This window comes from Sceloporus undulatus, chromosome 4, assembly GCF_019175285.1.
Source record: "Sceloporus undulatus isolate JIND9_A2432 ecotype Alabama chromosome 4, SceUnd_v1.1, whole genome shotgun sequence".
Classification (NCBI taxonomy): Eukaryota; Metazoa; Chordata; class Lepidosauria; order Squamata; family Phrynosomatidae; genus Sceloporus; species Sceloporus undulatus.
Window position 1 is genome coordinate 123088182 of NC_056525.1, and position 23906 is coordinate 123112087.

General features: G+C 43.0%; 1 protein-coding gene across 1 annotated transcript in view; it reads right to left on the reverse strand.

Moving 5' to 3' along the window:
- QSOX1 (quiescin sulfhydryl oxidase 1) overlaps window positions 1-20419 on the reverse strand; it is a 72266-nt gene extending 51847 nt beyond the window's left edge. The window contains exon 1 of the mRNA XM_042463566.1: window positions 20081-20419. Within this exon, the coding sequence (XP_042319500.1) occupies window positions 20081-20324 (244 nt within the window). The 5' untranslated portion in view covers window positions 20325-20419. The remainder of the gene's footprint in view (window positions 1-20080) is intronic.
- Window positions 20420-23906: the final 3487 nt, after the last annotated feature.

Below are 23906 nucleotides of genomic sequence, written 5' to 3' on the forward strand. Positions count from 1 at the left end.
AACTAACTGTGAGGGTTTCAATGAACATCTGCATATTTCATATAGAATGTGGACAGCTCTTCAATATCACCAACTGAAAGGCCAAATGAATCTGCAGAGCTTTTACAAAAGGCCTAATCTTGGTACAGCTGAAAACTGCCAGAAATTATTTTGACATAGCCACGAACCTTTGGAATCCCTGGGTGCTGCTATTGAAACAGTCCTGGTGAAGGCCTGAACTTTAAAATTCACATCTACCCCACAACGTGCGACTGACTGACACTCAGCGCCTAACCAGTTTCTGATGGATGAAGGAAGCCCTAAGATTCCAAAGGAAAGAGGCTACCAGAGAAAGAGTTTCAACTTTAATAAAACTCTCAGCACATTTCACTGAAAGTCTTCTTCCGAAGTGCAAGAACAGAACCTGCCTAGTTGAGGCAACAGACAGATCCCTGTGAATGTGGGAGAACTGCAAATGAAAAAAACAACACTCTCTTTTTTACTTAAGAGAACACCTCTCTAAGAATCTCCAGATCCTCCAGTGCAACTGTAAAGTCAACATCTGCCAGAAGTTGATCATAGAATCATGCTGGGGAAACCTAAAAATGTTTAGAGAAGTGTTTTCTCTAGGAACTTCTAGGTTCTTCAGCACAACCCTATGGTCAACTTCCAGCAGAGTTGCGCTGGAGGACCTAGAGATTCCTAGAGAGAACATATTAATCAAAACTGTAAATAATAAAATCCGCAAAAGTCCAAATTGCAAATGTGGAGGGATGACTGTATAGCATTTTTGGCCCAGCTTTCTTAAATTTAGTGCTGTTGCCACATTTTTTTGGTACAAAATTTATCCTCTTGCTGCGTTGCAACAGTGCAAAGGAATGCATATGTTACAACAAATATGAAATTTCATTCAAGATTGGGAAAAGCCAAAATAAGGTCAAAAAAATCATATGCTACTGGACTCTACTGAATGCTTAAAATTGGGTTTAATTCATAATGAAGGATATATGACATAGAACCAATTATCTAAAGGCCTAAAAACATCGCCCAGTAAAACACCAGCCCCCATTTTTTCCAAGGGAAAACAATTGCCAAATTTGGTTGGTTTTCAATTTTTCTGTTCATCCCATCAAAAAGGGTTTTTTCTACCTCCCTCCAAGAGAGCTTGAAGTGTCATGTTGGCACTGAAAAAGTTTCAGGTTTTGGAGCATTTTGGATTGCAGATTTTTGGCTAAGGGGCACTCAACCTGTATAAGCAATGTTGGTAATGATCTAGAATATATGACTGAATATCCTGTAAAATCTTTGAAACAATTTTATCTGTGAGCCACTTGGGTCCCTTTCTGGGAGGAAGGTGGCATAGAAATGAACAAAACAAAATAAAAACAAAAACGAACTACTTCTTGCAACAACTGTGTAATGTAGACCAATGGAATCATGCAAATGAAAGAGGTCTGGGTAGAAAGAACACCAGCTTCCCTAAAACCGTTGAGACTTTTTGACCAACTTGAGAATTAAATGGACAAGTTTTCCAGTTCACGCACTTATCTGCTCATTAACTACTGCAATAGCTAAAAGGCCCAAACCTTAGACAGCTAGCAGAACCCAGCTAGCAAACGGACCCATAGCAGGCCTTGTTCTCACCTGAGCTTTCAAAAACTCTGCTGAAGCCACTCAGCTCAGAAATGCCTTGGGCCTGCTATTCCGGTTTCCCCAGTGATGGGCACTAAGTTCCAGAGCTGCCAGCTTAATGCCAAGATAAGCTGCAGCATTTCCTTCTCCTGATGTCTGTCCAAGGATTCAGGCCTATCGTGAACTTTACTTTAGCCCACACTGATTAGGTCAGAATCTCATTTATAAGCAGAAACTGGCACAGAAAGGAAAATGCAGGGCAGGTGCAAAACTGATTGAACACACACTGCCTCTCTCTCTCTCTCTCTGCAGGCATCACCTAATCAGAGATCAAGACTGTGGTGGCACAGACAACCAGCTATGATCCATATGCTTGATTTCTTGATGCCCATCTCCAATAACTTGAAATCAGTCCAGAAACTGAGGTTTAAACCGACCTCGCAGATGCAATAGTGATGGAAGGAAAGCTGTCTTTCCCCTTACAAGGGGGCACTGTTTCACTGTGGCACACAGATACTTTGGCTTATGCTTTCATCCAGCACTGGAACCCCCTACAGTCAAAATCTGTAAGAAAAACAAAATAATTTGCAAGTGGTGCCAAACAAAACAAAAAAGCCAAACACCCATAAGCTAGGAGTTTGCCAGCTTTCAGGCACAAGATGATCATCATTCCACATGAAAGAGAAAACAAATTGTCCCCTTCAGAGAGATTTGGGGGAATGTCACTCAATCCTCTCAAAGATTAGGAAATGCTCCTGGGCAGAAATCTTGCAACAGGGAACACTATGAACCCAGGTTATACAACCAGACTCAAATTGAGGCATTCTTCCTGAACTGTATGTATGCCACTTCAGGCTACAGTTGGTGGTAAAATATGTTTAAATGAACATATTACATATGCATGTGGGCAAAGAAATAATCATTCTGTCCTTTTAAAAAAACCAGCCCTGCCATTTTAAGGAAACAGACTTTGGGGGGTTGTTATATTTTTGACAGATATTTCCTCCAAAATGATATGCACAAGCTTTTCCTATTTTATCCCCCAAACAGCCCCATCAATTTAATCAGGCTGAATAATATTCTGTCAGGCACAACTTGCCCACAGGTCTTTTTTCCAACCAAAAAGGCAGATCAAAGACTCATAGTCAAAAGGACAGCTTTTATTGAAGTAAAGAAAACCATAACAGACAGGTCCATGACTTCTTTGTTAGGTGACAATGCATTCAGGCACTTTTGTAGTAAATAATAGGATCCCTCCCCTTGGGACCATGTACCTATATGACTGATTACTTTAGCCCCAAACTTCCTGCACTTTGTCCATGTCCATGACATAAAGCGCAACCGTCCAGAAGTCCGGCATTTGGAATAGTATATACAATCCATGTTGCACCCTTTTCCCAAACTCAAGTCACCGTGACATTATATATTTATAATTATCAACACCTATAATAAATCAAGCTATCTATATAATCACATCTAAACATTATATATCTATATGCTAGCACAATCTTAAAAAATAATATATTCTAAACTTCCCCCTCTTATCCAAGCCTCTGGCCACAGTCAAAATCCCACACATGCCAAAGCTTCCATTCTAACTTCAAAGAAGCAGCTAGTGTCTTTAACAACACATTAACCCTTTCAGTATATGTTTTGAGTTAAAACCAGTGGCTATAATCTATATCCCATCTCCAATTTAAATCAAACTTATGGCAGGAAAACATCAGATGCAAATCTTGAAATATTCACTGGTCAAAGTTAGCTGAATAAACATTATAGCTAGGTGAAGAAATGACTCTTGGTCTCCTATTGACAATACTAAGTCTTTCTACAGATGGGATGGGATGTGCAAGATGTGCACCTGCAACATGTATGAATCCTTTGGAATGGTTGAGCCTAGTGTAAATACAGTGCTCCCTCCACATCCACATTTGCCTCCCCATCCTTTCCCTGGGCAGCCCAAGCAGAGAATTGGGGAGGAGGGAGGAGGAATGCCCACATTATTCTCATGAATAATTGAAACCGTGAGTCTCAAGGCCGCAAATATGGAGGGCTGACTGTATTAGAAACGTGATTATCAAAACTATTATATCTTCGTTGTAGCTCAAACCACAGCTGCTTTTACTTCTTGCCAAATCTGTTTTGTTCTCATTATAGTGTGGATTTGTTTTCTGTTTGGCTTTCCTGTCATTGTTAAAACTGAATAAAACTGGAATACAGAGAAAGATCCTTGTATTCGAACTGTCTTCAGAGTCCATGAGTTGGAGAAGACACACTTCAGGTCTTGAGTCAAGTCTGGCCACTCATACAGTTTGGCAACAAGTAGTTTGCATCCTGGAAGCCCCACAGAATCACAGACCTGTTCCTAAACATGGCTTATAGGGAACATTTCCCTTGGTAAATAACCAAGGCTCAGAAAAAGTTAAGGAAGAACCATATATACTCGCCTCTCTATGAATATTCAAGATTGCAGATCTCAAGTCCGCGAGAATGAAGGGACGACTGTATTAAGTCCACCTCATATATAAGTCAAGAGCAGGTTTGGAGACCAAAAGTATGGATTTTGTTACAAACTATGGATAAGTTGAGGGTAAAACTATAACAAAGAACTCAAGGATGAAACAAAGGAAAACAATGCAAAAGAACTTACAAAATCCCAGCAGGCATAACTGTTTGTGCTCACCCTAAAATCAGGATTGACCATGTCATATTTCTGATTTTTACATATGGTTGTAAACACAGTGCAATGAAGAAAGCTGACAGGAAGAAAATCAACTCATTTGAAATGTGGTGCTGGAGGAGAATTTTATGGATTTTATGTCTTGTGTTTACAAGACAAATGAATGGGCCTTGGAGCAAATCAAGCCTAAACTGTTTCCAGAAGTAAAGATGAGTAAACTGAGGATTCCATACTTTAGACATACAGTACAGTGTGACTTTCCTGTCTGCAGGGGTTTGTTTTGCCCCCCGACCCACCCCTGCAGATGGGGGAAAAATTAGGAACTCAAGCCTATATTAGTAAAAAGGCACCAATGTGTACATGTTAACACAACTGCGTGCATGCAACACCATTGATCAGTATAGGACAGGGCAATCTGCGGGAGCTCCAATCCATGGATGGCTAGCCTGCCAATACGGTGGACTCACAGAATCATGAGATGATGCAACTCACTGGAAAATATGATAAAGCTTGGTAAAGTGGAAGGCAGTAAGAAAAGAGAGAGACTGTACTACAAGTGGATTTATTCAATTAAGCAAGCCATGACTTTGAGTTTGGAATAGCTGAGTAGGACAGATGGTGGCTGTGGATCTTGGAAGTCTCTCATTCAAATACCACCATAAGTGGAAGTCAACGTGATAACAAACAACAACAACAACAACAACAAATCACTTTTAACCACCACTTGTTTTTCTGCTACCACCATGACAAATTCAGTAAAGCCACTCACCAAACCCACCTCTGGCACAGGGGCAAATGACATGTAGATTATCCTTGAATAAGCTCCCTGTGTTAAAGCAACATTTTTTTTAATTCGCATAGAATGCACACAAGATAGGTTTGGAAAGCTACTCTCTCTCCTCATACGGCTTCAATTTAAAAGTAGTCATAGTCAGCACTGGCAAGAATTTGATGCATGGAGCATTTCCAGTTTCTATTTATGAGGTATTATTGAATGGAGAAAGAATCCCTCATTTGATTGAAGATACAGTGCCTGCAACTAGGGTTGAAATGAGGCTGGAAGGGGGGAAGAAATTGCAACAAGGGGAAAATACTCCTCTCTCTTTAGAGAAGTACGTGACTAACTCAAAAGCGCCAAGAGCAACTTGAGCATGAGTGAGGAAATAGCAAACAGCAGGGAAACTATTTAATCAGAACTTTGATCTCCTGGTTCAGCTGACATCCCTTTGTATAAGGAAGTTGGGGAAATCCCCACAAGGAAATCAATTAGCTGTACACCTTCACTTCCACTTTGTCATCCAGTCATGGTTACTTATTTCCTCTGCAAAGGAAGTATGATTTTCCAAAATGCACAGAAGACAAACATTGGGGAGCAGGGAATTATTTCATGCTATGCTTCCAAATAGAAATGAACAGTTCAGCATCAGCAAACCCTAGAGAATAAACACATGACTGCAAATGTACAAGGCATGTGAATGAACAAAAGCAGCACAACAAATGTGAGAGATTTAGGCCCCCAGCTCATGGGAGAATTAGAAAAGTTTGTGCAGGCCATAAACCCCTACCTAACATAAACAATCCAAATCTCCAATTCTTAAAGGAGTAACAGCATGAACACTTTAATCCCATTGATTTCAATGAGAGATAGGGATCCTTCCCCTTAAATTGTCCACTGGAATCAATGGAACCTAGAACTGCTTAGCCGTGGTCAGATCATGTTCTTCCTTTTTAAGGCTTTTGGCTACAAAGATAACATCAGAATGTTCTTTAAATGGTAAAAGTGACAAAGCGCTATAAGCAAGCTCAAGTTCCCTGTTTCTATTACACAATATATATTTCAAGTGAACAATGTAAATATTTCTGCATCTAATTGTAACATTTCACAATATTTTTATTCTCAAATAAATGCAGCAGCTCAACTTTGAGTTACCAGATCCACCAAAGTGACACTGAAATAATTGACCCAAGGCACCAGTGCAATAAATTAGGCCTCCACCCAAATCCTTCATGATGGATTACAACTTTTACAATCGAGAACCCTAAATGGCCAAAGCCCAACATCACAAAATTACCTCTTGCAACATGGGTCCAGATCCTCCATAGAACTGCCCAAGGGCCATATTCTTGGTGCAGCAAACACACACAGAAAAAGTCTGTACAGGGGTTTTCAATAGTTTTTCCATGGTATGAAACTTCCTATTTTGGGGATCTGAAAGCCCAAGACAAAGGGTTCTTAGTGTTTCCACACTGCACAATGATAGCAAGTTGAAATCACTTTAGCTGCCACGACTAAAGTGGCATTTGTAATCTGGAGAGAGACCACAGATCCCAAATTCCAGCACTGAAGCTCCCTAGCCAAGATACTTAAATCCCTCGTCAAACTATAAATCCCAAGTTCTAGTTCTTCAAGATGGAATTACAGTCTTTATAGGATTCTTCCTGTTCAAAAGGACATGGGAACAGGGTGCTTCAAATAATTAAATATACTGGGATTGAGCACTGAATAACTCTTTTCTCACCAGATTCAGTCCTTTAGATTAGGGAGCCAATAAAACAGAATTATCCTGACTGAAAAAGAATGTTAATATGACTATCTGTTATAGTTACTGTTGTTTCCCACTTATGGCGATTCCGACTTATGGCGATTCCTAAGGCGAAGCTATCATGGGGTTTTCTTGGCAAGCTCTGTTCAGAGGAGGTTTGTCACTTCCTTCCCCTGAAGCTGAGAGCTTGTGACTTGCCCAAGGTCGCTTAATGGGTTTTATGGCTGAGTGGGGAACTGAACACTGATCTCCAGAGTCGTAGTCCAACAGTCAAACCACTACACTATGCAAACCTGTGTCATGTTTTAAAAACCAGAGACAACTTATAATTACACCCTTTGCAACATCACATAGCAGCAAATTCCACAGATTAACTGTCTCTTATCAAAAGAACTTCCTTCCTCGTGCCCAAAGCAACATTCATTTACATTTACCCATAGCTATGATAAATCATTATAGTAAATCATTATAGTGATTCATAAAGAAAATACAGATGAGATATTAACAAAGAATTATATATCTATCACACTATTAAACAATGATTATAAGATATTTACTAAGGCGAGTTACAGACTGCCAAAAATGGGCGGTCTCGCGCCGCTGCCGGTTGCAGCGCGGAGGAGCCCCAGAATCCAAACTGCGCGGTTCCTCCACACTGCAAATAAGAAGCGTCAAAAATGGCGCTTCTCTTTGCAGCGCAGTTATGATGCCGCGAGGTGCCAATGGCGCACTCGCGGCGTCATATGTGCCATGTGATGTGCAGATGCAAAGCGACCGCTACATCAAGATGGTGCCTCCCGTGTGTAATGGGCACCGCCATTTTGTACGGACTCAGTCCGTATTAGGGTTAAGGGCGTCTGGAAGGGACGCCCCTTTCTAACCCTAGTACGGACCCAGTCCGTACTTTATGCCCGTCTGTAACGGGCCTAAGATATCATGCCCTGTGAGGCACAGCTGAGAGACCTGAGTATATTTAGCCTAAAGAAAAGTAGGTTAAGAGGTGACACGATAGCTGTGTTTAAATATTTCAAAGGGTATCAAATGGACCATAAATTGGAAATGCTAATAAACATTAACATCCCCAAGAAAGAGGACACAAAGGGTTATAGGAACCATACGGCCATTCTATTAATTTTCCATGCAAAGAAGTGGTGCTCAACATTTTACAACAAAGACTTTTACTGTATATGGAATGAAAAATGCCAGATTTCCTAGAAGCCACTCATTGCCAGCTGCTAGCAATGATGGGAGCTATACTGCAACACCTCTGGAGAGCCCTATGTTACCCCTCCCCATGCTTTAAAGGAAGGATGGGATAGAAGCAGGAAAGGAGGAAACTAAGGATTTATAGGCATTGAATATTCTCCACTGAATGTTAATTTGTGCTGGATTTTATCACTGTTCACAATGAATTGAAAGACAAAGAGGCATTTCTAATGCACATGAGAATTCTGGCCAACACTGGTTTACTCAAACAAGAGTCACTTTAAACCTAAGGCTGTTCTGAAGTGTGGATGCTCTATCCTGCTGCTAAAGTGCAGTAATGGATGTCATTTCCAGTAGAGGGAGAAGGTGGCTCATTTACCCCCAACTGGTGTCAAGCCAGAACACCTAAAATTCCCTCTTGAGGCTTCAATGGACTAATGCAATCTACATTTCCTGTCTCTTAAACCAGCATTGCAACAACACTATCATCTGTCTGCCAAACTCCACCCCAGGTAGCCACACTTGCAGTTAAATGATTCACCAATCAATTCACAAAAGGAATGCCAACATGTTTCAGGAGATAACCCCAACACAATAAAGACACACTCCCATTAAGCTGTTACTGGAAAAACACTGGAATTTTAGGCCGTATCAGATTATTTCTTTAACTTACCGTGGAAAGCGTAAAGAAACAAAATCTAAATTTCTCATCAGCATTTTAAATATGTACATTCTTCCTTAGCAGAAATGTGTGCAAAAAGCCAAAAGCATAGTATAAATCCATACTAAATCCACTTGCACAGATATGAAAACAGTTACCACCCACTGCCATTGCGCTCATCCTGCAAGTTCACTAGCATGGCTTTCAATATTTCCCAAAAACACATCACAATTTCTAGAGGTAAAGAACAGAATTAGTTTTGGAAACACACTGAAAATGATTCAATGATGGGCAACTAGTGACAGCAAATGGAGTGGGGGCAGTCTGCCAATACAGAGGGGCGACTGTATAGAACTCAGAGACATAGCTGTATTAGTCTAGAAATCAGTATGCAGAGGGATGTTGTAGCACAGTGATGGTGAACCTTTTACAGACTGAGTGCCCAAACTGCAACCCAGACACCACTTATTTATTGCAAAGTGTCACGTCCCTCTGACTTTCTTGTAAGAAACTCTGGCAAACTCTGTGCTAGGGTGACAGCATGTGTGCCCAAAGAGAGGGCTCTGAGTGTCACCTCTGCCACGCATGCCATAGGTTCGCCATCTCTGTTGTAGCACCTCTGAGACTAACAACCATGAAAGAGGCTCAAGCATAAGATGTTGTATGCCATGCATCTAAGGAGGTACACCGGATGCCTGTTACAATCTCTTTTGCGGAATTTGTCTCAAAGGTGCTACAAGATCCCTTTGCGTACCAATAAGAAAAATTATTTTCATTACAGTACTGATAGTCTGAAAAGTGAAGGCTTGGTTAAGGTATTGCCCTAGCCACTAGCCAAGAGAGCAATCTTAACCCCCAAAAATCCAGCTAGAAAACAGTAGAAATGCCCATCAACTGGTGCATGGGGGATGAGACCACCAACAGAAAAAGATGAAAACATTCCTCAACTCCTTGACTGGTGTGAGTTGTCAGGGCTTCAGATGTGTCGGATGACATATCATTCCCTGATTCCTCTTCCACCATGAAGTTAGGACTATTCTCTCCATCAATTCACAACCATCACAAACTGGCCTCCATTTTTCAGAGAGGCAAAAAAACCAACCGCAAAGGTACCTAGAAGAGTTCTATGTCCATACTACAATCCAAGATTATAGCTTCACTGACTTCTCCACTATCACCAGCTTCAGTGGGCAGTAAAGAAAGGAAACAAACAAATTTGAAGACAACATCCAGGGGGTAGCCGTGTTGGCCATTTAGCAAATCAAAAATCCACATAAACAATGATACCTTTATTGGCCAACCAAAATGCACAATATACATGTTGCAAGCTTTCGAAGCTTCACTGACTTCTTCATCAGGCAAGATGTTACAAACCAAACAGGAGAAAAAATATTGAAGACGTCTTGCAGGCTGGCACCTCCTCTTTCTGGCCATGTGGCAACTGGGAGATTTTCAAAATCCAGGAAATTTAACATCCATTTACATCACAACAAAGACGCTTCCTTTGTAATTCAATATGTGATGCAAATGGATGTTAAATTTCCTGAACTTTGAAAATCTCCCAGTTGCCACATGGCCAAAAAGAGGAGGTGCCAGCCTGCAAGATATGCCCTTCATTAATAGAGTTGCCATAATTGTCCACTATTACCAGGGATAAAATGTGGAACAAATTTTGAGGCCAAACTGTAGGACAACTGCAGGACAAAACTCTGCCCAAAATGTAGGACATTTAAGAAAAAGGGAGGACCTTAAATGTCCTACATTTTGGGCTGAGTTTTGTCCTGCAGTTGTCCTACAGTTTGGTCTCGAATTTGTCCTACGTTTTGTCCCTGGTAATAGTGGACAAGAAGAGAAACAGCAAAATGCAGGTTAACATCTTCACTTTTTTTCCTCTTGTTTGGTTTGTAACACCTTGCTTGATGAAGAAGCCGGTGAAGCTTCAAAAGCTTGCAACATGTATACTGTGCATTTTGGTTGGCCAATAAAGCTATCACTGTTTGGGAAATTTCAAGAGAGTTCTGCAAAAAGATAATAATTACAAATGTGATTTAATTCATGTAAGAACTACTAGATCTAGCATACCAAAAACTTACAATTAATAATGAAGCAGAGTACAGGAAGCTCTGAGACTGCCCCAATAAAAAATAATACATTGTTGTATGTGTTATGTGTGACCTGTGGTTATAACAATAAATCTACTTACTCACATTGTTATAGTGCGGCTTTGTAAAAAGATAGTCTTGATACAGCATTTTTAAACAACACACGCTTTAATTGCAGCATCAGTTCACGAGAGTCATTTTGTTCCGAGTTAAGTGAGGGACAAATGGAATTAATTAAAATTAATGAACTGAATCAAGACTTTCTGCTTAGATATGTAAGTACACTGATTTTATCTAGCTTAAAATGAGGTTTTCTGGCAAAGAGAATGTACTATGACCAGAACACCATGCCCAGCAGGTTGCCAGCTGCTGATTCAAAGTTCCAGTATAGATCCAGTGGAAGAATTAAGGCACAAGTTGTAGCAATACAGCACAGCAAATTGGGGCAGGCGAGGGGAGAGTAAGAGAATAATGCGTACGGACTTAGAAATTAGGAAAGTTACTTTTGAAGCCCACAACATCCACAGTCAGCATGGACAAAAGACATATTCCATGCTCTGAACAAAGCACAGAGGCAAGTCATGATGAATAATTATTTGCAAGACTGGTGTGGCCATATGCATTTGATTCAGATTACAGTCTGGGTTAAAAAAATATTTTGTACATTCTCCAATCATCTTCTAGTTTAAACAGATTTATTTTAATAGCTGGGCAAAAGAAAGAAACTCAATGGTTAGCTATACTTACATCTGCCCTTATGGAATTTGTTACTCCATAGAGAAGTTCATTACCACCAGCATGGAGGGCATGGCAATTGTTAAATTAGATCAATAGCTCCCATCCTGAATGAACTAGAAGCCATTTTCCTTTGGAGAGGAATACAGTGTATCCAAATAATGCAACTAAGGCTGCATTCACACTGCAGAAATAATCCAGTTTGACACCACTGTAGCTGCCATGCCTCAATGCTATGGACTTGTGGAAATTGTAGTTTGTTGTGACACCAGAGCTCTCTGACGAGATAAGACTAAATGTCCCACAAAACTACAGATCTGATAATTCCATGGCATTGAGGCATGTCAGTTAAAGTGGTGTCAAACTGGATTATTTCTGCAGTGAAGATGCAGCCTAAAATGTAATGTACAATCTGAAGCATGGTTTGCTGTTGCTGTGTGCCTTCAAGTCCTTTCTGGTTTATGGAAACCCTACCATGGAGTTTCATTGGCAAGGTTTATTCAGAAAAGGGTTGCCTTTGCCTTCCTTTGAGGCAGAGAGACTGTGACTTGCACAAGGTCAACCTGTGGGTTTCCACGGCCAAGGTGGGATGTGAATCCTGGTTTCCCAACTCCTAGTCCAATGCTCAAACCAATGCACTACACTGGCTCTTAAAGCATGGCTACCTAGAAATAAATACCATCAATCTCAGTGGGACATACTCCACAGTCAGTGTGCTTGGAACTGCAATTCATCCATTCTTCACATTTACCCTAGCTTTCTTCCAATGATCTCAAGGTAATCCTAGCAGCCCTCCTCACAGAATACAAATAAATCAGTGAAGAGGCTATATTGCAAGGTTGTTGAAAGAAGTAAAGAATGTTACATATGGAAGGCCCGCACCTGCAGCCCCTAAAAGCTACAGTTCAGCAATATCTTTATCATTTCATTAAGGCAAATGCACAAACTGACCCTGAGAACCATATTTCTAGACAACATAAACCTTCAAACAAAGAGGAAAAACAGCTAGTTTTTAGAAGTATTGCACTGACATAATTTTAACATAAATGTCTTGCAATTTAACAAGTGACATTTTCACCAAGGTATGTTACAGCAGCGGCTTGAAGTAACTGCCATCAGTTTCATAACCTTTACAACTTTTCCAAGACATGTTTTACTACACGTGACAGAACAACACAGAAATCTGTGACAACACTAGTATGATCATATGAAACAATAAAGAATGTTGTGCTTTGTGTCTTCCAGTTGTTTCGACTTAACGGTGAGGCAAACCTACTGAGGGATTTTCTTGGCAAGATTTATTCAGAGGGGATTTGTCATTACTTTTTTCCGAGACTGAAAGAGTGTGACTTGCCCAAGAACATCCAGTGGTTTTCCATGGCCAAGTGGGATTCGAACCCTGGTCTCCAGAGTTATAGTCCAGACCTCAAAACCACTACATCACACTGGCTCTTCAACAAGGAATATCACAGTAAATTTCATACAATTTTGATATTTGTGTGGCTGCAATGATCTTTTCTTACAATTCCAGAAACTACACAGAAATAAAAAGCCACATTACACAATCCGTGTCATTCTATGTATCTTAACAGATTATAAGTATACTTTACTTTCATAGAGATATGCAAATTCTTTTGATATTTCCATAATGGACACCTGCTAAAATTCCCTCTTCTACACAACAATTAAAGGTAAAGCTTTCCTCTCTTTTGCATTTGGCCACAGTACTAGCAAAATAGATTCCACACGTGAACAGGAGCACAGCTCAGCAAGAAATACAAGTGTTATTTTCTGTGACTGAAGGAAAGGCCCCTGGCCATACGTCCCTCAATAATGTTGTCAATGTTAAGATCTCCACAACAACTCCCAGGCAAAACCAGTGTCTAGCCAAACTTTTTGTTGTTGTATGCCAGTTGTGGCAAACCTATGGCACATGTACCAGGGGTGGCACTCAGAGCCCTCTCTGTGGGCACTTATGCCGTCACCCCAGCACAGAGTTTGCCAGAGTTTGTTGCTAGAAAGCCAGAGGGACATGGCCTGGAAAAGGTTCACCATCACTGTTGTATGCCTTCAAGTCTCTTGCAACCCTTATCACAGGGTTTCTGGGGTTAAACGTATGTGACATGGCTAAGGTTACCCAGTGGTTTTCCATGACCTAGTGGGGAACTGAGCCCTGATCTCCAAAGTCATAATCCAACACTCAAACCACTAGATCATACTGGCTATTTGCCAATCTCAGAATGATGTAAAATAAATATTACTCTTTCAAACAAGTACCGTATGCTTAAGGGAGATTTATTTCTGTTTAATTATATATTACTGAACCTTAGAAGACTTAAGCTCTTGGCAAGTGGAATCCTATCCACGTCTGCACAGCAGAATGTCCCGTTCCATTCAACAGAGCTTTCTCCCAGGTAAGCATTTATAGTACAGAACTCCTCAGTCCGTCAAATAAACTTTTTATGTTATAATAACTAAAAGTATTTTTTTTTAAACTTATTCTTGAACGGAACAATAGAAATGTTAACAGTTCACTGAAATTGAGCACAGCAAACCTGGTAGGCAGATTACAAATCCAGGACAGAAAATACAATGTGTATGTATGTGTGTTGTGTGCCTTCATTTCCAACCTATGTTCAGAAGACGTTTGTCACTGCCTTCCCCTGAGCCTGAGCAAGTGGGTTTCATGTCCAAGCTGGGAATCGAACCTTGGTCTCCAGAGTCATCATCTAACTTTATCACACTAGAGGAATCGCGCTCAGAAATGGAACTTAAAGTAAATTTAAAGGAGAAAAATCCCCAAAATAAAAAGGTGTCATTTTTGTCCCCTTTACGGGTTGTGTTGCTGTGTGCCTTTAAACTGCCTCTGACTTGCTAGGGTTTTCTTGGCTAGATTTATTCAAAGGAAGTTTGTCACTGTCTTGCTCTAAGGCTGAGAGAGTCACCCACTGGCTCTCCAAGGCTGAGCAGTGATTCAAACCCTGGTCTAACAGAGTCCAAGTCCAACTTCAAACCACTATACTGCATTGACATTATTAGGATCATAATATCAATCCAGATATAGCCCCCTGTAATAAATGAGAACTTCCACATGGCATAAGGGGAAGAGCCTGAAGCATACCCAAAGAGCAGAAAACTATGGGTTCCTGGTACAGTTAAACTGGCTGACCCACAGGGATCTCTGTAGATACAAGAGACTGCAGCGGGGAATGTGTGGCTCTCCAGATGTTGCTATACCACAATTCCCACCATCCCCCCCCACTTGACTATGCTATACAAGTGATGGGATCTGCAGTCTGACAACATCTGGAAGGTCATGCGTTCCCTATCCCTATAATATGCAAAAGTAATTCTAACATTCCTCTAACATTCTTATATTCAACATTTTTAGTATTTAGATACATCTTTCTTAGAAGTCAGGCTCACCAGGTTATGAAGCTAAAGGCCTGTCTGGAAAAAAATTACTGATGGCAGAAACTCATCAGATAAGGATTTAGGTGGCACTCCCTTCTCAAAGAGTTTAGATAGCTCAGGAGTTCCTACTGCACTGCCAGCCCACAGTGATGTGGCAAACAAGGGCCTTTTGTGAAGATGATCTAGGGTTGTCAAGAGTAAAAACTGGAGAGCACTCCAGTATATTTAATGGTTGTGTCGAAAAGGGAATTTCAACAGGTGATGTTTGCCATGCAAGCAGCACCTGCTGAAATTCCCTCTTCTACATATCCATTAAAAGGTATAAGAGCCCTGTTCCGTATTTCACCTAGCAACCCTAGCAGACGGATGTAGAATCCTATCACCAATCATATCTGAAGGTAAAACTGCAAGTAATCTGTACACAAAGTTCCTGACCTATATGCCAAAGCTTTCTTTAACTCTTCATTCCCACTGATGAACTGGGGCAAAGGCACAAGGATTAGGAAACAAATGGTGAAAACACATTTAGAATGTACCAAGAAGCTGAGTAGACACCAATCCTCAAAGTCAGTAGCAACGAAACAAACCAGTGCTTGCAAAAGTGGCAACTCACAGCTAAGGTATAAAAAAAAGCCAGCAAACAGCCTAAGGAGAGGGAGGGAAAACAGCATTAAAGCAATTTTTAAAATAGTAACAGCTGTTAATAATCCACTGTTTTGTCTTAAATAATAACTCACAGAAAATGTATAATGCACATGTTGTTGTTTTTAAATCCATGCCACCAACCATGTCAGAAATAATCATGTAGAAAGTGTTAACATACTTAAATGCATAGGCACAGAAGAGATTTATTTTTGTGATCAGTTTTTTTTTTACAAAATAAAATGTTGACAACAATACTCCATTGAATAAGTCGCCACATTAAATGATGCACAACAGGTTCACTTCACATAAAAATAAATGTAGTACACCGGCAAGGGAGGAAGTATTTTTGATGTTTGTAACTTAAGTGTAATAACTAGATAATAAAACAGACAAGGGACTGCTAGCACCAAGGGTTATGTTACATCTTTTTCATGTACATATAGACCATAGAGGGGAAGGGAGAATTCACCAAAGTTTCTCCTACTGATGCCAACACCGAAACAGATCAGAATGTGCAAGGACATCACTGTGGCAAGCACACAAGAGAAGATCCAGATGGACTGTACCAAGAGGAGAATGCTTGGACACAAACAGATGCTTAAGTGCTTTCACACCACTATACGTTCTCAACAGGCCATGGTACGTGCCTGAGGCACATAGCCATGTCTTGCATGAATATCACGCAAAGGAATTCAACAGAATGATTTATAGAAGGGTAGGGAAAACATCTCATAGTAGGAGACCATTTAAAACAGAAGTACAACTGGAGGAATTAAGGGACTATGGCAAACCCCCTCTGAAGAAAGTTGCCTTAGGGGCACCATAAGTCGGAAATGACTTGAAGGCACACAACAAGCCAAAAAGCCGGCATGAGTTTGGCAAAGTGTTGGATGGAGTGTTGGACTAGGAGTCTGGAGACCAGGGTTTGAATCCCCACTTGGCCATGGAAACCCACTGGGTGACCTGGACAAGTCACACTCTCTCAGCCTCAGAGGGAGGCAAAGATGAACCCCCTCTGAACAAATCTTACCAAGAAAACCCCACGATAGGCTTGTCTCGGGGTTGCTGTAAGTCGGAAACAACTTGAAGACACACAACAGCAGCTAAAAAGTAGTTGCTTTTTAGTTAACGTCTGGTAAGACACTTCACAACTCACTACAATAAATCCGTTAACTCCTGAAGAAAACTGCTAATCCAGTCTTGCTGTAAAATAACTGAGCAGACCTACATCCTTTGGCTTTTTTCTTATCTTATCTTTTCTTACATGTTTCTTTTCCTTATCTTCTTGACTGTTTTTACTATGTTGTATAGATGTTATGTGTCGTACGGACGTTGTGTACCAATATCTTTAAGGTTTAAAAGCTCAATAAAAAGGAGGGGAGGAAGTACAGTAGTTGCTAGGGGTTGTTATGGCAGTTGCATCCATTTACCCCCATGTTGCGCTTGCTGCCTCTTCCTTCAATTGCCTTTCCTCCTCCCTCTCCAGAGCCTATATTTAGACTGTATACTCCTCAGGGCTGGGACCTGTGTTTTGTTCACATTGTGTTGTAAAGTACAATTATGCAGAGTAGGCAAAAATTATGCAGGTTATGTGGAGGAACTGCCAGCCGGATGGAAACACTTGGCCAGAACATCTTAAGGAGAGCTGTAGTACATCAGACCATAGCCTCACCTGGTCCGTTCCTGGCCATTGCTGCTGAGTGGCAATCTGCCTCTGAACCCTGGACCCCAATTCAGCTATTTACAGATCCACTGTCTTAGGATTTTGCCTGCTCCCCTTCTAAAGTTAGCCATGCCAGGGGCCCACTGGCAGCACCTGTTTTGTGCCAGTCTTATTAACATCTTTCTCAACACACAGGTGTGAGCCAGCATGGTACAGTGGTCTGAGCATTGTACTAAGACTGCGGAGACCAGGGTTCGATTCCTCCCTTAACTAGGGAAACCCACTGGGTGACCATTGGTGAGTAACGCAATCTCAGCCCCAGAAAACCCAGTGATAAAGATTCCTTGTTGTTGTGTGGCTTTAAGTCACTTCCAATTTAAGGCAACCCGATCATGGGGTTTTCTTGGCATGTTTCTTCAGAGGGGATTTGCCGCTGCCATCTTCTGAAGCTGAGAGAGTGTGACTTGCCCAGGGTCGCCGAATGGATTTACGAGGCCAAACCAGGATTTGAACACTGTTCTTCAAAGTAACAGTCCAATGCCCAAACTGACACACCACACTGAGTTGCCTTAGGGTTAGCAGAAGTTGGAAATGACTTGAAGGCAAGCAACAATACACACAGCCTTGTAGGTTTGTTGGAATGAGACAACCACTGCCAGCATGAAGGGAACTCAAACTGACAAGAGGACAAAAATGAAACAAATAGCTAAAACAAACACTAAACCCAGGTTTGCGAACCCAAATCTCACTTTAATAAAAAGAGATACAACAGCTGTTTTGCTGCACACCAAGAAACCACGTTTAGAGGGCTATGCTTAAGGCCTTGCAAATGAACCAAGATACAGAAACCAACTTTAAACCGTAACTTTCTATATTCTGGCTCATTTCAAAGCCACCAACTGTAATTTCCATCCCTGAGTGTGCTAGGAAGCTATGGCCCCATACAGACATGCCAAAATAAAGCTGCTTCGGGTCACTTTGGAGGTATGCTGTTTAAATGATGCATGCGTCCTAAGAGACTGGAAGCCGCACCAAAGTTGTGTTCCCATCTTTAGGATTGGATTGTGGCTTTGGCACGGCTTCCAGACTCTTAGTTCACATGCACCATTTAAATAGCATACCTCCAAAGTGACCCGAAGCAGCTTTATTTTGGCCTGTCTGTATGGGGCCTATGTCTAACTGGTATGGTTAAGGAGCTAGTTGTCCTAACTCATGTGAACGGAGAAGGAAAATGGTGCCAGAGACAAGTTCATATCTCATCTTATTAAGCCAAGGTTAATAAGAACAGAAAAATGAGATATATCCCATGCCAACAGTCCTCTATGGACAGGGACAGAAACCCAGGAAAGTGGAACTGGCAAGAAGGCACAGCTGATGATAAAATGACAACAGAAAAATGGGACAAGAGGTTGGCAGAGGAAAAGGGCACAGCAGGGCTGGACTGATGAAGTAGGGAGCTTATGGGCATAAGGCAGAGATGTGGGGAAGGAGAGGAGAGGGAAAGGGTGGGAGCCAACCTTTGCAAAGCCCCTTGTTGGACACATTGGGCCCTCAACATCGGGGCATAGGTCCCCCATTAAAAGTGGAAGGCCACAAATAAAAAAAACAGTGCTTTTTAAACCTGAGAGAACAACCTCTCTAGGAATCCCTAGCTGCTCCAGCAAAACTCTGATGGTCAACATCTGCCAGAATCTGACCATAGATTCATGCCACAAATGCTCAGAGAAGTGTTTTCTTTAGGTCCTTCAGCACAACTCTATGTCAATTTCCAGAAGAGTTTCTCTGGAGGGCGACCCAGAGATTGCTAGAGAGAACATATGGATCAAATCTGCAAATAATCCAACTGGCAAAAGTCAAAGTGGCAAATGCAGAGGGCTGACCGTACTGTGTGCCAACCAATGAGACGGCTGGGATACATGTTGGTTTTTCATATGAACATGTTTCTTCTCCCTGCAAGCGCAAGGGCTATGAAGCGCTCTCCTAAACTAAGCCCAGGGTCCCTCTGCTTAAGCATGGAGCCCTGGTTTGCTTAAGCAAAGACATAAGGCTTAGATAAATGGAAGGCAGGTTGAACCTTTAACATTTCTGGCTCCATCCTGAGTGTGGGAGGAGGCAAGGTTCAGTGCTGCCATCTGAGGCAAAGTGCCTGGGAGCAACCCTACGGCGTGAGTGGTTTGCGTGTTGGACTACGGCTCTGGAGACCTGGGTTCGAGTCCCAGGTTGGCCATGAAAAAACCCCACTGGGTGGCCTTGGGCAAGTCACACTCTCTCAGCCTCAGGGGAAGGCCATGGCAGACTTCCTCTGGACAAGTCTTGCCCAGAAAATGCCATGACAGCTTTGCCTTAGGTTTCCCTCAGTTGGAAGTGACTTGAAGGCACACAAGCGGCACATCATGCTGTCTATGGTACTTTCTGTCCTGGGTTTGCTGGGCTCAGTTCCAGTGGCCTTTTGGTGTTTCTGCCATTCTTCTTAAGAACATGTTTTAATTTGCTTTTTAAGTACAGTACTTTTAGTTAATACAACAAACAATCTAGCTGTGTACCTGGCCCTGTCCTCCATTTCATCTGAAGGTCCTCCATGCTGAGCCTGACTAAGAAGCATGGCTGCTATATTTCCATGTCTCTGGCCCTGTCCTCCATTTCATCTGAAGGTCCTCCATTCTGAGTCTAAGAAGCATGGCTTCTATATTTCCATGTCTCTGGCCCTGTCCTCCATTCCGTCTGAGGGTCCTCCATCCCGAGCAGGACTAAAGAAGCATGGCTTCTCTCTGCCTCTGCCTTGAGTCCCGTCCTCCATTTCCCTCTCCCCTTCTCTCTCACCTCGGAGGTCCTGGGCCAGTTCCTTCCAGGCGGGGGCGAAGCGGATGCAGTGCCCGCACCAGGAGGCGTAGAACTCCACCACCCAGGCGCTGCTCGAGTTGAACACCGCCGGCGCCAAGGACTCCCAGGACAGCACCGCCAGCGGGTCCTCCGCCGAGTACAGGCCCACGCCCTGCGCCCCGGAACACAAACACAGCGCCAGCAGCAGCAGCAGCAAGGCTGCCGAGGGACCGGGCCCAGCCATCGCCGGGAAGAGACAGAGCTGCTGCAGCCGCCGCGGACCAGGACCAGCGGCCACTGATCGGCGCCCGGCCCCGAAGGCCCAAGGCCTCCTGGATAGGCGGGGCCACGGGGGAGCCACGCCCCTAAGGTTAAAGCCACGCCTCCTCTGCATGCACCTTCGCCTCAGGGAAACCCCGCCCCACGGTGGCCGGCCGCGCCCTCTTTTAGGATACACTCTTTTAGGACACGCATCCTTTTCTTGGACACGCCTCTTTCCCCAGGACACGCCCCTTCAGGACATGCCTTTAGAAGCACTCCTTTTCTTGGACACGCCTCTTTCTCCAGGACACGCCCTCTTTGATGATACACTCTTTTAGGACACGCACCCTTTTCTTGGACACGCCTCTTTGTCTAGGACACGCCCCCTTCAGGACACGCCCCCTTCAGGACATGCCTTTAGAAGCACTCCTTTTCTTGGACACGCCTCTTTCTCTCAGACACGCCCCCTTCAGGACACGCCTTTAGAAGCACTCCTTTTCTGGGACACGCCCTCTTTCCCTGGGACACGCCCTCTTTCTCTGGCCCTCTTTTCAGGTTGCTAAACCGCTTTAGGGAATGCTTAAGCGCACTGAGAAGCAGTGTAGAGATGTTCTTCTTGCTGTGGCTGAATGTCCTCCTCTTGGCGCAAGGTTCAGAAGAAGCTGTGGGTTTGAGTTCCTGCATGGCAGAATGGGGTTGGACTGGATGGCCCTTGAATCACAGAACTGGAAGAGGCCTCAAGGGCCATCCAGTCCAACCCCATTCTGCCATGCAGGAAATCCCCATCAAAGCATCCCCTGGGACAGATGGCCACCCAGACTCTGTTTAAAAACCTCTAAATAAGGAGAGCTCACTAACTTATTCCAGTGTCGAACAGCCCTTACTGTCAGGAAGTTCCTCCTAATGTTGAGGTGGAATGTCTTCTCCTGCAGCTTGCATCCATTGCTCTGGGTCCTAGTCTATGGAGCAGCAGAAAACAAGCTTGCTTCCTCCTCAATATGACATCCCTTCAAATATTTAAGCAGAGCTATCATATCACCCCTTAACCTTCTTTTCTCCAGGCTAAACATACCCAGCTCCCTAAGGCGTTCCTCATAGGGCATGGTTTCCAGACCCTTCACCATTTTTGTCGCCCTCCTTTGGACACGCTCCAGTTTCTCAAAGTCCTTTTTGCATTGTGGTGCCCAGAACTGGACACAATATTCCAGGTGGGGCCTGGCCAGAGCAGAATAGAGTGGCACTATTACTTCCCATGATCCCGACCAGACCTGTACAATATACAGCCCAGAGGATTTTGGGTGGCCCACAAGGATGTGGCACAACTTCAAGGCCCCTGTGTCCCTCGGCTCCTCCTGAGGAAAGGCACCTAGAGAGGAGGACCTCACCCTGCAAGGCACCTCTGCTGCTGGTTTTTCTCCAGAGCAGAAAGCTGGGTGGAAGAGGAAAAGGACAAGCAAAGCTCCTCTGCTGCTCAGCCTTCTCCTGAGGAGAGGGCCAGGCAGAGGAGGAGGAGGAGAAAAAGGAGGAAGGAATGTTAATTAATTAATATGGATTAATTAATTAATACTTAATTAAACCTATCTGTGGCCCAAAGAAGTTTAGCCTATTTTAATTCTGGCCCCTGCCAACTAGAAAGTTGTGCAGGCCTGATCTAGACACTACCATATATACTCAACTATAACTCAACCTCATGTATAAGTCGAGGGCAGGTTTGGGGGTCACAATTATGGATTTTGATATGATCCATGGATAAGCCGAGGGTAAAACATAGGCATGTAACAAAGGATGATACAAAGGAAAATGATGCCAAATTCCAGCAGATGTTAACTTTGTGCTGATCTTAAAGGCTGCATAGATGAGAGAATAGGCCTGCACAATCCATGCTTCTTTTGGGTGCTCCCAGGGTTGATTAAAGCCCTCGCCTTTTGCCACTCTATTCAGAGCCATGGATAAGTCGACCCAGTTTGTTCCCCTTGGAGAGCATGTTCCCCTTGGAGAAGAGGAAACTGAGAGGTGACACAATAACCATCTTTAAATATCTTATATGTGAAAAAGCAAACATTCCCCCCCCCCCAAAAAAAATATCCCTCTTTAAATATCTGGAGAGATGTCTGTAGAAGATGAAGTGAGCTTGTTTTCTGCTGCTCCAGAGACCAGAACATGAACCAGTGGATTCAAGATTACAAGGCAAGAGACAGGGACATAGCCAGGATTTTGGGAAGGGGGGGGGGTCCAGACTAAGTGCCACCATTATAATGGGGCTTGGATGTGGCGGCGTGGCAGCACACACCATTCATTTTATCTAATGGAAGGGGGGGTCCGGACCCCAAGAACCCCCCCCTTGGCTACGTCCCTGCAAGTGATCACCTTCACATTGGAAAGAAGTTCCATGCTTCAAGAACTGTTCAATGGTGGAACCAATTGCCCTGGAGGATGATGGGCTCTCCTTACTTGGAGGTCCTTAGACAGGGATTGTAGGTCATATTTCAAGCATGCTTTGGTTGTATATTCCTGTATGGCAGGGGGCTGGAAAGGATGGCCAATCCTATAATGCGTCTTTTTGGCATTTATATCAAAGATCCAAAACACACTGCAGAAATAATCCGGTCTGAGACCGCTTTAACTGCCCTGGCTCAGTATTAAGGAATCCTGAGGCTTGTAGTTGATTGAGGCACCAGAGCTCTCTGGTAGAGAAGGCTAAATGTATCACAAAACTATGCTTCCCTAGCATTGAGTCAGGGCAGTTAAAGCGGTCACAAACTGGATTATTTATGCAGTGGGTTTTGGACCTAAGACACAGCCCCGGTGTTTGTAATGTTCACACACGGTGCAGCACTGTGCAAATGGGCAGAACTAGAACGGTAGAAGTATTTCTAGAGAAATGATCAAAATAAGGTCTGGAACACAGGGAGGATACAACTGTCCTGTGTCACTACTGTCACTGCTTCTCCTAACACATATGAAAATGGTGTTACTTGTATTACTGCGCATTACTTTCTTGCATGGATGTATTTATAACTAAGGCTTCAATTGCAAAGGAACCAGATGTCACGCTAGTGGTGGCCAGTGGCCTTCGCATTAGTAGAGGGAATGATTTGGGTTTTGCTGGGAAATTTAAAGGTGCCATCTGAGGGGGCTACCCTTTCCCACAAAAGTTCACGATCTTGGATAGATCCTTTAAAATCTGGACAAAAAGATTCACTGCTCTGCTAACATGGGAGCCTCCAGGCACCTATCCAATCTGATAGGATCATAGCTCTGAAACTAAAGCATGGCATGTATGGGAGGACATCTCTCTCTCTCTCTCTCTCTCTCTCTCTCTCTCTCTCTCTCTCTCTCTCTCCAACTACAAGCTCAAGAGTTTCGTGCACAAAGTGTTTCCTCCCTCTCTGTTTTAGAAGAAGGCCAGGACAGACTGTCTACTCACAGTTCAAAATGCCAGTACATACTCAGCTGATTGGCTTCGGCAAATCCCCAAACATCTGGAGCCTTACTGTTGTGAAGTGGCATCACTAGGATTGGCATTACCCAGTGCAATAACTCATGGTATCACATACACACCCCA